The sequence below is a fragment of the Grammomys surdaster genome, unplaced genomic scaffold (assembly GCF_004785775.1).
Source record: "Grammomys surdaster isolate TR1022 unplaced genomic scaffold, NIH_TR_1.0 126187, whole genome shotgun sequence".
Lineage (NCBI taxonomy): Eukaryota > Metazoa > Chordata > Mammalia > Rodentia > Muridae > Grammomys > Grammomys surdaster.
This window is the reverse complement of record NW_021620993.1, coordinates 4,015,794-4,030,020: the sequence shown is the minus strand read 5'-3', so window position 1 is coordinate 4,030,020 and position 14,227 is coordinate 4,015,794. Positions and strand designations below refer to the sequence as shown.

Sequence of the window (14,227 nt, the reverse complement as noted above, 5' to 3'; positions counted from 1 at the left end):
AGAGAGAGAGAGAGAGAGAGAGAGAGAGAGAGAGAGAGAGAGAGAGATTGAGATTTGACATGCCCGAGTGTACTCATGAGTCAAAGAGTTCTGTGGTCCTACTGCAGCCTCTATTTTATAGTAGGGGACACAGAACCCCAAGACAGGTCACAAGGCCCAGGTCACACAAAGTAAGTAAAAGTCTCAGGTAGCAGTCATTCCATGGCTTTTGCTGTGACCTAGGATGGGTCAGGTGACTTGAAGGCTCTTTCCCTCAGTGGGCTTCACAGTCAAATGGTGTTCTCTATGATACTTGGGTTGCAGACCTTCCATTTTATCTTTCCATCACAGATGGATTGTGGCAGAACATAGAGCATTTTTGAAACGTGGCTCAGCTGTTGTCTGCCATGCTTTGCAGATGTGTGGTCCCCAGCAAGAGTGAGAACAGTAGTCTCTCCTAGCTGTGAGGCTGAGAATGACTGTCTCCTGTAGTCAAGGTGGGTGGTCAGTGGGGGAGGGGCGGTGCTGTGCGCAATGGCTTACCTGTGGCTCTGACTTGGCTGTGGGGCTCTGTAGTTAGGCATATGCTGTGACCATATGGGAAGATACCCACATAGAGTAGGCACTTGGTGACCACCTCCCCTTCACCATGTCCACTGCCCTATAGTACCATCAGGCACAGGAACTGGCCGCATGGACAATGAAGATGCACAGAACCCATGCTATGAGTCTCTGAACCAGCAGAAGCTTAGCCACAGCCAGTCTGTATGCTCTACGGCTGTGGCATCTTCTGGGGAGTAGTATCTGGTCCAGACTGGGAGCTTGTCAACCTGGCTAAAGCCCTGGCTCTGCCCTACTAGTCATTAGGCCTTGGGTAGGTCTTCTGGCTTCTCTGAACCTCAGTTTCTTCATCTAAGCAGTGGGTGTGGTTGTGCCCACACATAGACATGGATGCATAGAAATCTCTAGATGTGTTGCTGACGCGTGACTGACAGTGACAAGAGCACTGCCAGGGTCAACCTCTTCCAGATGCAGAGTGAGCCCAAGCTGTGCAGTGAAGCCCTGGGAATACATGAAAGCACACTAACTCCAAGGCACCCCCAGCTTCTACAGTCAGTGTTCAAACCTCTGCTCATGAGTTCTTTAACTTTTCCATCCCCCAAAAGGTACCCTCCACGCACCTCTGTGGTTTGTCCTGTTCTGGGTGTTTCTGGGAGTCACACAGCTGGCCTTATATGGCTGGCTCCTTTCCCTCAGTGTTCACAGGCTGTCCACACTGTCACACCTATGGGTGCTTCCTCTGTTCTATAGCCATGCAGGATCCTACGGATGGGCATGCCACACCATGTACTTCGGGGTACATGTATGAGCTTAGGAGCCATTGGCCACTGTGTGCCTAGGTGCTGAGAACTGGGCATAAGAGTCTTTGCTTGTTTTGGATGCCAAGGAGTGAATTTATAGTTTATATGGTGAATGGATATGATTCTCCACAGGCTTCCCACGCTCTTGGTTGTTCTTGTACACTTACAGCTATTTTGATGGGTACAAGATACCTTGCCCTCAGAGGTTAGGAGCTGGTTTGCAAGTTCCCACAACAGTGACATGTGACAGGGGCCATCTTTTCAGCTCCATCATTTTCTAGCCATCTGTAGAGAAATATCTAAGTTGCCCCACCCCCACACCATGGTGTATGTAAACATGTGTGCACATGGGTTCAGAGACGAGGCAGATGCCAGGTGTCCTCTACTGTCACTCTCAGCTTATTCCTTTGAAACAGTCTCTCCACAAACCTGCCAGCTGATAAGCCCTAGTCTCACTCCTCACTCCTGTCTCTGTCCCTGCCCCCTGTATTACCAGGATTTCAGGAGCACATGAGTGCATGCTCAGCTCGTTACCTGGGTGATGGGATCTGAACTCAGCCTCCTGTGGTTGCACAGAAAACCTTCTTAAGCTGAGAGATCTCTCCAGCCCATTTCTTCTGTTTTTTAATGACATACTTATTTGGTCTTAAAATAACAACAACAACCCAAACCAGTCAAACACCAAACAAACAAACAACAGTTTGTTGGAGAGCTGCACACTTCCCCAAAACAGAAACCAAACAACCTGTTACACAGACAGTCACAGGTTCTGTTCTAAATTCACAGTCTGTTGTCACCTGTGGCTTCCCTGTCACATCTCTGGTTCTCCTGTCCTGTGAGGCTTTGTTTCCCACCAGTGGCTAGAACCTCCTGCCCCTGCAGAAGCAATGCTGCTCTAGACCCACACAGCCACCTTGGCTTCACGGTTTGGCCAAGTGTTAGAAGCCTGCAAACCACAAGGCCAGACTTCTGCCTCCAAATTCCTCCCTTCTTGGAGCTAAAACATGAAGGTTGACTTTTGTGATTTCCAACCTTTATAGACATCACCACCTATGCAGTTGCTGCCGCCACCACTGCAGAGCTTCTTTCCTGTCCCCATTGTCATAGTCACTCCTGCCGTAGCCCCACTCACCACTACCACAGCCTCTGTCTCCTCCAGAGTAACCAGGACCACCTACCCCATAGCCACTATCATTACCAAACTCAGGAGAGCCATCTACACTGCCGCCATGTCCACCGACACTCTGGTCCTGGAAGTTTCCTCCGTGACCAAGATTGCTACTGTCACCCAAGCCATCTATACAGCCACTGCCAGAGTTTCCAGAAGAACCAAGTGGGCCCACATGAAGCCCTGGGCATCTCAGGTGTTACCAGGGCTCTCCTCTCCACTTTCTCTGTCAAAGTGACTATTGACAGTGAGGCATTTCTGAACGACAACCTTGTCCACAGAGTCTTGGTCCTCAGAGGTGATGAGCATAGTTGTTTCTTTCCCTGATGTCTGTCACGACTCCAACCACCACACTTTCCCTTGCCGTGACTTTCCTCAGTGGTGGCCAGGGTGATGGCAGACAGGTCAATGGCTTACAGCAGGACTGATGGCTGTAATGACAGAGGTGACCTTGGTTGTGGTCATTGAAGGAAAGATCTTTTCCACAGTTAGAAGGTCACCTGGTCTTTGAGAATTTTCTCTCTGCCGCTGTTGACTTGCTTTTCTATACACATTGTGTGGCTTTGCATTCACAGCTTTGTCTCCCTCCAGCCCAGTGGTGACAGTATGTTCCCTGTGGTTTCTCATTCAGAGGTGGTTTTAAAGACCCACCCTCTGATAATAGCTTGTTTCCAAACTTGTTCAGACTCTTTAGACCAGACAGCAGGTTGCCGAGAGCTTTCAATGAGACCCGGGTCTCATCCGCAGGCAAAAAGTGCTGTTCCCTTCTTATCTGGGTCATGTCTTATTGAATGGCAGCAGTTCTTTACATATTCTGGATCCCATGCCCTTACTAGGTATATGACTTGCAAAGCCCCCCTCCCCTTCTCAGCTTGTCTTCTTAGCCTTTTGCCAGGGCCATTTGCTGAGCAGGAGATTGTGTGGGTTGCTCATGGTTTTGCTGTCCAGTCTAAGTCTCCATCCAGGTAAATGTGGGCTTTCTGCCAGGTTCTCATTGGCTGGTTGCTGTTAGGGATCTTGTAGATAGGTCCTTCCGTGAGCTTATGGAGCTCTTACACACTCATGTGGGTGAGACATGTGGCAAGGAGTGGCCAGGTGCACCTGTCGGGATAACCGTTTTCTTAAAGACATTGTGTGAAGCTGTGTCTCTATGTTTTCAGTTGTTAATTCTGAACTGGCAGAGAGCAAAATTCTAGCAGGATCTTAGTATTGCCATTTCTATGGCCCACCACAGCCTTACATTTGTAAATACTTGTCCTTCCAAATCTGTTCAGATACTTAAAGGTCAAGCAACGCTCTATGCCTAAAGGCAATCTAGAATTTTATCTGAAGTTGTCTTGCTGTTGATTGGTTGTTATAAAGATCTGAAGGCCAATAGCTGGGCAGGAAGTAGGAGGAGGAACTTCCAGGCAGAGAGAATGCCGTAGGGTAAAAAAATGTAGAGAGAGTGGACTTGGAAGGAAACAAGCATGGACTGCAGCGGAGTAGAGGGTTTAGAGCTAGTCATATAGCTATCTATCTATCTATCTATCTATCTATCTATCTATCTATCTATCTAGTATAGTATGGATAGATTGTGGGCAAAGATAGCCAGGCTAAGTTAGATGAGCTAGTGGGGAGATTGCCCAAGCAAAAGGCCTAAGCTTTAAACTATATAAAAGACTCTATATCATTATACTGGTGGCGAATCTGGGAAAGTCCCGCTATATGTACCTGGATATACTTAAGTAACCACCACCCAAGCTAGGACCAAAACCACACCCAGCCTCTGCAGACATCTTCCTGTCACCGCAGGATAGCCACCACCTCTAACAGTCCCTCCCAATCGGACCCTGATAAACCCGAGTCCAGATCCTCTGTGCTGGCATCTCTCCTTACTGTCTGCATCCTCTGTTCTTTGTTCAAAGCATGAGGGTTGGGGGGATAGGTGACTATATGATCTGCACCCTGGAGTCAAGGACTTTCAGGTAGAGTTGGGAGCCCTCAGGCCCAGTCTGAAATGTGTGTACTTGGGGGCCCACTGGGCATCTATCTCAGCTCCACCGTCTTCCCACAGGATGATCTTACTCAAGCTGCCTTCCCAAACCCCATGCCTTTTATGTCAGTGAAGGCTGTGATATACCCAAATAACTGCCACAGAACTGAAGGGGGCTCGTATGTGTGGAACTGAATAGTGTGTGTACAGTGAAGCAAGTCACAGACATGGCAGCAACTGTTACAGGGGGAAATCCAGTCTGTCACCTCTCTCTGTGTGTCCCTGTCTCTCCATCTCTCTCTCTTCCTCTCCCTCTCCCTCTCCTTCTGTCTCTCTGTCTTTCTGTCTCTCTAGTGTGCTTATATCTCTGCGGATGCAGCTCATGTGGGATACCTGAAGAGGACAGGCTAGCCTGGAGCTGGAGTTACAGACAGTTGTGAGCTGCCTGACTTGGGTGCTGAGAACCGAACTCAGGTCCTCTGGAGATCAGTAAGCTCTCTTTACCAGAGATCCAGCTCTCCAGCCCTGAGCCTAGTGTTTCAGAAACTTCCCACCAGTGTCTCTGTCTCTCTCAATTCACACATGGACACAGATGGGCATGCAGGGTTTGTTAAGCCTGGGGCTGCCACAGATCCTGCTGGGAGGAGGTGTGGGGAGTTGAGTGGGGGGAAGGTCACAAACTGGGGAACATAAATTCTGGCAATAAGATTACTTTTCTAAAAATACAGAGCAGTTTTTTGATCTTTGCTCATAGCCCTAACCACAGTGCCTCCTGCCCACTCACAGTGCCACCTGCTGCAGTCACCAAGTGAGCTTGACCCTTACCCTGTTTTCAGACTGGCACTGGAGATGACCAATGTCCATGAAACACCTCAGTCCTGGAAGGGCCCAGGCACCCAGCCCTGCCAGCAAAGCTTAGTGTGTTCTGGGAAGAAGAAGCCTGGACATTTGCCAAGCAGTGAGGAGTGGATTGGAAGGGATAGGAGTCTTCCCGATGCCTCCTCTGAAGGAGGTGTCTTTGGGAGAAAACAAACCCAGGGCCGGGACTGGGGTCGGCCACCATGGGTGGGGTTGGTCCTCTGTGCCTTGAGGATTCCTTTGCCCAAGACATGAGCATGAGTGTGGGCTGAGCTGGTAGCTGGGAGGGAAGCTGCAGAGTAGCTGTCAAGGCCTACACAGGAGAGGAACACAGGAGAGCCTCCTCTCCCATATGCAGAGGCCTTGGCCTACTTTTTTCTAGGGAAAACACAGGCAGGGGAAGGGAGTGAGGTAAGGTGTTTTTAAGATCCCTCCACCCCTTCCTGTTCAGGAAGGTGACAATTAAGATTCAAGTTCAGGAGCGGGCGTGGTGCCTCTTCCCGGTTTAGGATGCTGGGAGATGCGGGCGTCATTTCTCACACTTAGCAACAGGCCCACCTGCTGTAACCTGGGAACAGAGCTCACTCTTGAGAACAGTGGAAATAACATTTTAGGACTTTTTTTTTCTTGGCACTGTGAATAAGTAAGCCAGAGGCGAGAAGTTACAATTAGTGTAATCTATTTATTGTTTCAGGATTAAAATGTATAATCTAATTGAATGGTTCTTAAGAATTACTAAGCTAGGAAGAGTCGATTGAGCAAATTGAGGACTGCAGAGATCAGAACAAAACCAAAGCAAAACCCCTAAAGCTATCTTCCCGCTCCTGTTACCAGAGAAACGAAGCTGCCTCCTTCTGCCTCCAGTCCTTGCTGCCACCTCTTGTCCCCTGGGACACACAGAGGTGAAGGGACCAGGCCCTCCTTTGACCCCTCAGATGCCCTGGTGTCCCCTGTCTAGCCTGTGCAGCTCTGTAATCCCAGTGGCTCCTGGGCCTTTGATGTGCTCCCCAGATGTGTGCACGGACCCTGCACACCAAGGACTGCTGCGAACCCACTGCAGTGGCAACACTTACGTGCTTTGTGTTTTCCCCAGGCTGGAGAGAAGCACTACCACCCTTCATGTGCGCTATGCGTCAGGTGCGGCCAGATGTTCTCAGAGGGCGAGGAGATGTACCTGCAAGGTAAGCGTTCGGGTGTTGCCTGGCATACACTGTGCTGGGAGTGAAATTAGTCATGGTGCTGCTAGGAGCTGGCACTGTCACACACACACACACACACACACACACACACACACACTGTGATCTCTACTCAGTCACAGCACCATTGAAGGCGTGAGTAAGCCTGAGTGAGTGAGATCAGGCCGCTGAAGAGCAGGCTGTGAAATTGCAGCATGGCCCTTAGGCCTCATCTCCGCTCCAGGACTCACAGACTTTTAGTCATGCCTCACCTGAGCCTTGGATTGTGATGCCCTTGTAACGCTGCAGCAAGACCAGACTTCCTTCCTGAAGTGTGGGGAGAAAGCAGCTTTCATAACATCGAAAGCAGAGGGAAACTGGCAGACAGGAGCCCTCTAAGGCATTCATGGGAAACCCACCCTCTCACCTTTAAAAATCATGTTGAGAGGGCTGGTGAGGTTGCTCAGTGGTTAGAGACTCATTGCTGCACAAACCTTATGACCTGAGTTCCATCCCTGGAACCCAAGTAAAGGTGGAAGGAGAGAGCTGAGTCCTCTGAGAGCTGTCCTCTGACCTCTACGTGTGCACTATGAGACTCATGCCCCCACATATTACCAATAAAATAAAAATAAATCACAATAGTTGTGTCAAGATGGAAAATAACGGTGACACAGCTTAGCTACCTTCATGGCTAAGTCTCATTCTAGAGCCACGTGATGTTTTATTCCCTAAAATAGAACGAGTGTCCCACAGCTGAGCGAAGGCATGATGGTGCAGACCTAGTGAGACTGCTGATGGCAGGGGTGGCAGGTGATGGCATTGTCGGGTCACTTCCTGCCCCGAGGCAGTATGGGAGACAGAGCAACCAACTGATGCAGGCTGGTGGATTAACACCAGTCATACAGGCTGCTTAGGAGCATGCCGGCCTAGCAGGCCCGAGGCAGAGTTTATGGCTATCCCTTTCTAATCCTGTCTCTTAGAAGGTCAAAGAAACAACATGGTTTCACCTTAAAACTCTACTGGATATGACGTCATTTGGAATGATGTCATTTGGGTAAAAGTGTTCAGTAGTGACCTGGTGCAAGCTTGGTCAGAAGTCATAGCCTCAGCAACAGTCTACATTAGACGTTACAGTTTAATAAAGGAGAAGGGGTCTTTGGGGCTCCTGGGCTGGAGACCAGGCCAGGCCGCACAGCTGTCTGGCGTCTCCTCCCAGATGAACCCTTTCAGACAGTGTCTTGTGGTTGTCATTAAACTCCAATCAGAACACCCAGTGTTCCCTCAAGTCTTTCTTGTTGGTTGACAGAAGAGTAGGGGAGGCAGTGCGCCTTGTAGGGGAGAAAAATACAGTGTTCTCTTCACCCTTGGGGACCCCTGTAAGGGAAGGTAAGCGAAGAGTAAAGGGCAGACAGAAGCAAATGAATGAGTGTCCCTTGTGTATGGACTGGAGAGTCAGGATGACAGTACATCTCCAGGGTGGATCTCAGAGGGCAGCTTTGATTTTCTGGCTGACATACCACATTCTTAGCCAAGAGAAAAAAATGTCGGGAAGATGTCAAATAGAGGAAGGAGACCTAATCACAGCTTCCCAGTGATGGGATCCTGCTGACTCCCCATCTGCCAGGTGAGGTGTACTCCCCTACAGTGACTTCTATACAGATTTGCACTTCCCCTCTGCAGTAGTCTCCTTTCTGTCATGTCATTCTTGAGTTTTCTGTGTCCCCAGGTAACCAGCTCAAAGTGATCTTTCTGCCACAGAGACCATGGCTGACACATGCCGCTGCTGGCCACATGTTGGAGTAGCATGTTCTGAACCCCTTGATCTTAAGGGAGAAACTATAATATTCTAGTTTCATTTCTGCTGTTGTGATTAAAAAAAAATCCTGATCATAGAGGAGAAAAGGGCTAATAGTTCATGACTCTAGGTTGGCGCATTATTGTGGGGAAGTTGAGGCAGGAACTTAAAGTAGTCAGTCACGCCCACAGTCGGGATCAGAGAGAAACGAATGTGCACGTGCTGCCTGCTTGCTTAGCACTCAGCTAGCCATCTCTGCTCTTATACAGCCCAGGACCCAAAGCCAGGGAATGACACCCCCCATGATGGGCTGAGTCATCTTACATCAGTTAACATGTAAGACCAACCTGAGCTAGACAATTCCTCAGGTGAAACTATTCTCGATGATTCTAGGTTGTGTCAAGTGGACAAGGAAAACTAACCAGCACATACGTCTAGGGTGGGTATCCTTACTGAAATCAGAGCAAGGTTGTCACCAGAGATGAACAAAGAATGTCACCCAACAGTAAAGGTGGCCAGGAGGGAAAGATTTTCAGTGACTTGCATTATTCTGGCTAAAACTGGGCTAAGTAGGAGCAGAGGTCAAGGACTAGACAAAGGTCACAGCCTTGTCTAGATTGATTGGAGTTTAAAGAACAAGGAACTGTGTCTTCCAGTTCCTACTGAGTGTTGGGAACAGATAGGACAGTCAGGCTAGCCCACCTTGCAGAGCAGCAGCCAGAGGGAGATGGTGTGAGGCCAAGGGACCCAGATGCACCAGCAGCAAGGCTCAAAGTGCTGATTGGAGGAGGTGTGGTCAGGACTTGGCTTGCCCGCAGATGAATGAGTGAATAGGAAGACAGTAGAATAGCCAGTCAGGAGCCTACATCTAAGCTGAGGGTGACAGAGAACTGGCTAAGCCTGGTGAGCTGGTCCTTACCAGACTAGATGCAGCAAGAGGAGAGAGCTTACCTCTCAGTCCTTGCCCAGGGCTAGCAGGAGATATAGAAGCAGGTGAGTTGAAAGGTTTTGCTTTATCCCAGAGGAGATGATCAGGGGACATTGGCATGAGTGAGATGCCAGGGACTAACAGTAGGGTGGGTGTGATCTGTGGGCTAAGTGAGGATAGCTTGTGTTGCTATTTCATCTCTTTGGGCACTGATTCTTTCTCCTGGGGTCGCAGGGGCAGTGGAGCAGGGCTAGGCAGGGTACAGATGTGGTAGCAGGTTAGGTGGTGTCCACAGACCAGTGCTGAGTAACGACAGAGAGGCATCCCACTCTGTGTGTCAGACAGGCCTCCCTTTTCTGAGGCACACCCTGGGATGATGTCAGATCATCCCCACTGTCGCCTGTTGTCCCCAAGGCGAGATCCTGAGAATCAGGCCAGCCACTGTGGCTGCCCAGTTGGAGGCCCTCTGCAGAGGCTCCACTGTAACCATAAATGGAGCCCTTAGACAGAGGGGTGGCTAATGCCAAGCACGGACAGTGGCTTTGGGACACGTGCTCACATGGAGGTGCCGTCATCTCAGAAAACAAAGATTCCCTTCACCAGTCTGAGCTAGTCCAATCATTGCATTGGGACCTGTCAGGGCTTTTTGTGTTAAGGAATCCAGCCTGCCCTCTAAGGCATGGGTTTTCCACACCGTAATGAGGGTCTGGCCAGGCTAGTAGCACTTATTTCAGCTCCGGGAAGCTGAAGCCTATGACTAGGGTCTTGTGTGGAAGCCAAGCATTCCTGGCCACCCTGAGGTCCTCTGTTTGGCTCCCCATACCTGCTGTCTGTGAAGGTGATGTCTGATGTGTTACTGATGCTATGATCAAAGCTCTGGCATGTGTGGGTGCTGTGACCCTCATGGTGTCCTAGCTATGAGAATGTCTTCCCCAGCCCCACCTCTGTACTTGATTCTACCTCTGAGAATATCCCTCTGGCCATCTTAGGCTGAGCTGTGTGCCCACACTCTCTGAAACCCCCATGGCTAACCTTAGGAGTGACTGGCCCACATTAGGAAGTTCTCCCCTTTCCCTCATGCCCTTGCTTCACATGAGCCAAGCTGCTCCAGCCAGGTGCTATGATCTCAGTGTCACAGAGGGGAGGCGTGGAGCCTGTGCAAAGGACACTGAGCAGGTATTCATGCATTGACTGCATATCCAGAACTATGCTCTGATCGCCTCCTCTTGGGAATCTGTCTACAGGCTCCTCCATCTGGCACCCGGCATGTCGACAAGCAGCCAGGACTGAAGATAAGGGCAAGGTTGGTAAGATTTGTGGCTTCCCTGTGTGTCCTTCTTCACATGCAGGCTAGAGGGAGAGATACAGGCCAGCCTACCCATGCTTCTCAGACGGTGTCATAGGACATCCAGGCTCAGGGGACCAAGGGCCACAGATGAGGGAACAGGTAGGTCAGTGAGCCATCATGCAGGTCTAATGGGGCCCCAAGGAGACCAGATGGTCCATCCCTGCCAATCCTCTTGTCCAGTCAGTAAATGAAGATGGCCATGTCCGTTTGAGGGACCCCCAGATAGTCCTTATGGCCATCAGAAAATTTGCAGGTTCAAACTGCATCTTGGCTTGACAGTCCTCATACCCTCATTGATGGCTGGCCTGCCTGTCACAGGGCAAGTTCTTGAGGGCAGGATGGTCAGAACACCCAGTAAGTCCCAGTGCAAAGATTCCACCCTCTTCTCCCTGTGGAGGTGGACATGTACTCATGCAGCAAGGCCCAGTGCAATGATTCTGCTCTCTTCTCCCTGTGGAGGTGTCACCCTCCTGCACTGTAGGACAGTAGGACAGGGCACACAGAGCACTGCCAACCAGGCAAACTCTATGCCTGAGATTCTACTGGGGCTCTGGCAAAGAAGCTGTGTGACCCATTAAGCTCAAGAGTCAACTGCTCCTCTGTGGCCAGAGGCTTTTGCCCTAGGGCACAGGTTGGTCTTCCTAATATGACCACCCATACCATGAGATGATCCCGTGAGGCCAGCCCTCCCTAAACACAACCGCTGCTGAGGCGAGAGAAATGTGACCTCCTAGGAGCTGAGAGCAAAGGTCAGCTTCTAGGAAGGGCCTGGTTCTGAACCCCACAGGTGCCCTGCTATGTGCCAGGCAGCAGGGTTATGGCTGAGAGATGGAGAGACAATAGCCATTCTGGATGTGAAGGAAGCACAGCATTTGGAGGAGGGTGTGCCAGAGCCTGTACAGAGATCAAACCCAGGCCCTGGGAGCAGAGCTAGAGAAGTTTCCAAGACGCCGCCTTCCTTCTTGGGTGGCTATGGTACAAAGCAGAAAGGAGAGGGGATGAAGAGGAATGGGAGGAGGAGAAAGAGAAACAGAAGGAGAAGGAGTAGTGAGAGGGGGGAAGAGGAAGAGGAGGAGGAGGAGGAGGAAGAGGAAGAAGAAGAAGAGGGGGAGGAAGAAAGAGGAAGCCTGGCTGTAACAGAAGCAGGATAAGCAGGCAGTAGGGAGGAGCACAGAGACCAGCAGGGCGCTCTCCAGAATCTTCTCAGCAGCTCTGCCTTTGGCTGTGAGGAGTTTATATACCACCCCACCCCACCCACCCACCCATCCCCTACCCACTCCTACCCCACCCACCGACCCCTAGCTCAGTGACTCTGTCTCACTGCACTATCATCCTATTAAGCCTTTACCGTGGCTTTCCGGTAGGAGACCACTGAGCACCACCACATTGTCTGATCTGCTTTCCCAGTGGCTACTTCTCTCTGCACGATGAATCTCCCACCCAGGGCATCCCTGCCCTCAGTCATGACCAGTGACGATGTGACCATAGAGTCTAACTCCATCTTGTCTGTAGGGTCCCCTGTGGAGCCCAACAGTTCAGAAGAAGGAGGAAGCCTGGCATGCCCAAAGGCCCCAGACATACTCACACATGCGTGTGCTCAGGGAAGCATCCTGACCTGTGACTGAACAGAGCTAGGAAAGAGCTGATACTCTGCTTGCCTTCCTTCCCCCAGCCAGGCTCAAGGACAGGGTAGGTGGCTCATGCCCCACAGCAGCTGCAGGAGACAACAGCCTTCCTCACTTTCTCTGGTCCCTGGCCAGATGGAAGGCCCTGAGGAGTGGGTGCTGCCAGGCCAGGAAAGAAGGCAGCCTTGTTTTCCTGGGCCTGTGCAGGAAGGCTCTGCTTCCAGGGCTGTCTGGTCTGTACAGCTATTGAAATGAGTAGTTTAGGAATGGAGGTTGTCTCCTTCAGCCAACATTTGGGGCAGAGGCTGGCCATCCTGAGACCAGTTGGCTTCTTGGTGTTGAGCCCAGTTTCTCCAGGGCTAGCTGCTTCTGGCCTGGTGTGGGGGTAGAGGGGACAGACTCCTGCCCTCTGTTGTTCCCTATGTGAGCAGCTCCCGAGTAAGCATAGTCAAGCAGGCCTGATTGGCTTAAAAAGACTCCTGTCCCTGAGGAACAGGGCACCTGGAGGTGGCACCTGTGTTATTGACCCTTGAAACATGTCAGTGCATGGAGGCCACACCTCCTTTCTACCCAGCGATGAGAAATAGCTTGCCTATTCTGGATTTAGTAGTCACTTTAACAAGTGTCTCTTGATGCGGGCCCTTGGACATCTGCAGGATAGTCAGGGGACTCATTCTCCAGCAAGACCCTGGCTCCTGGTTAGTCTGTCTATGCAGGGCCAGCCAGCAGGAGGAAACACAGGCCTTCCTTGTTGCCTGGAAAGCCACAGTAATTGCATGGCTGTCTCTCCTCCACACAGGCAGGGAGTATGTTGTGAACAAGAACCACAGGATGCAGGGTCCTGAGCATCTGGAGTATGTAGAGTGGACATTAGGAGATCTAGTCGTGACTACCCTGCCCCACAGGTGTCATGGCATCCTTAGCACAGCACCCAGTGTCCACAGGCATCATGGTATCTTTAGAACAGCACCCATTTACCATGTGTTTTCAGAAATTTTGTATCTGGAATTAAGGGGTGAATGAGGCCTGTGGAGTCCCTGAAAGTTCCAGGTCTCTGTGGCTGGGAGCAAGGCAATGACTGGAGAGTGAGGTGCTGAGGTTCACCGTGGGTCTTTGTGGGACAGACTTCAGGGCAGGGGTGGCAGGGGTGGAGTCAGGATAGTGCCCTGGTGACAGTCACCTCAGCTCTGACAGGGAATTAGGTTTTGTCCTCTGTCCTCCCCTATATAGCTGGGCACCGAGTACAGGAGGGCCCACATTACCTCAGGGTGGCTGAAGCCCATGGTACAAAGAGACCATGGGCAGGACCGGCAGGACCCTATTTGGTTATTTTGTCACTTTACAATGAAGGGGACATTTTCAAAGCTGGAACTCCAGGCAGGTGTCACCTAGGGTCGGTAGAGCATAGTAGTCACTTGGTCTCTCACTGTAGTGCAGGCCCTGTCTTCCAGGCATCGATTACAGGTGTGAGGGAGCCACCTTTTCTGAATCAGCAAATGATATGAGGTGATTCCATCCCTGTCAGCCCCAGAAGCCTGTGGTCCCAGGGTCAGGCAGGCCCTCTGAGTTGGCACCTGTCAATGTAACTCCAAGATGAGGGTCTGAAGGCTACAGGAAATACAGGGCTTGGGTCCAGAGCACAGGACCTACAGAGGGGATGGCAGTGATCTCAAGGGAAGCTTCACGCCGTCCCTCCTCTCTCCCTTCTAGATGCACAACTCTGTTTGCAGCCAGCCCTGCCCGGGCACCCTGCCCTGTGCCTTACAGGTTTGTGCCTCCTCCTGCCCTGTGTGACACGTCTGCTGTCTGCCTGTTGCTGCTGGTGTCATGCTGTGTAGGAGGAGCTCAGGAGGGGAGGCCTCCACCAGTCTGACTTGGTTCTTCCAGCCTGGAGGCTTCAACCCTTTCCTGGCCCGCTGTGGCAGGAGTCCGGGCCTCACGTGATGGCAGGCTGGCTCCTCCTGAAGCCTCTCTGCTTGGACTTGGCAGCAGCATCTTCTTGTTTTCTCACGTGT

At 51.1% G+C, this 14,227-nt stretch overlaps 1 protein-coding gene across 10 annotated transcripts in view; it reads left to right on the top strand.

Moving 5' to 3' along the window:
• Positions 1-14,227, top strand: part of Ablim2 (actin binding LIM protein family member 2) — a 124,095-nt gene that overhangs the window by 60,652 nt on the left and 49,216 nt on the right. For 7 of the 10 annotated variants that reach the window (XR_003710111.1, XM_028758058.1, XM_028758061.1 and 4 more), the window contains exons 7-9: positions 6,435-6,522; positions 10,484-10,542; positions 13,923-13,979. Coding sequence is in view for 9 of the 10 variants with exons in the window: in XM_028758058.1 (XP_028613891.1) it covers positions 6,435-6,522; positions 10,484-10,542; positions 13,923-13,979 (204 nt within the window). In the remaining variant the exon portion in view is untranslated. The remainder of the gene's footprint in view (positions 1-6,434; positions 6,523-10,483; positions 10,543-13,922; positions 13,980-14,227) is intronic. The other 3 variants (XM_028758062.1, XM_028758060.1, XM_028758056.1) reach the window with 1 other exon arrangement.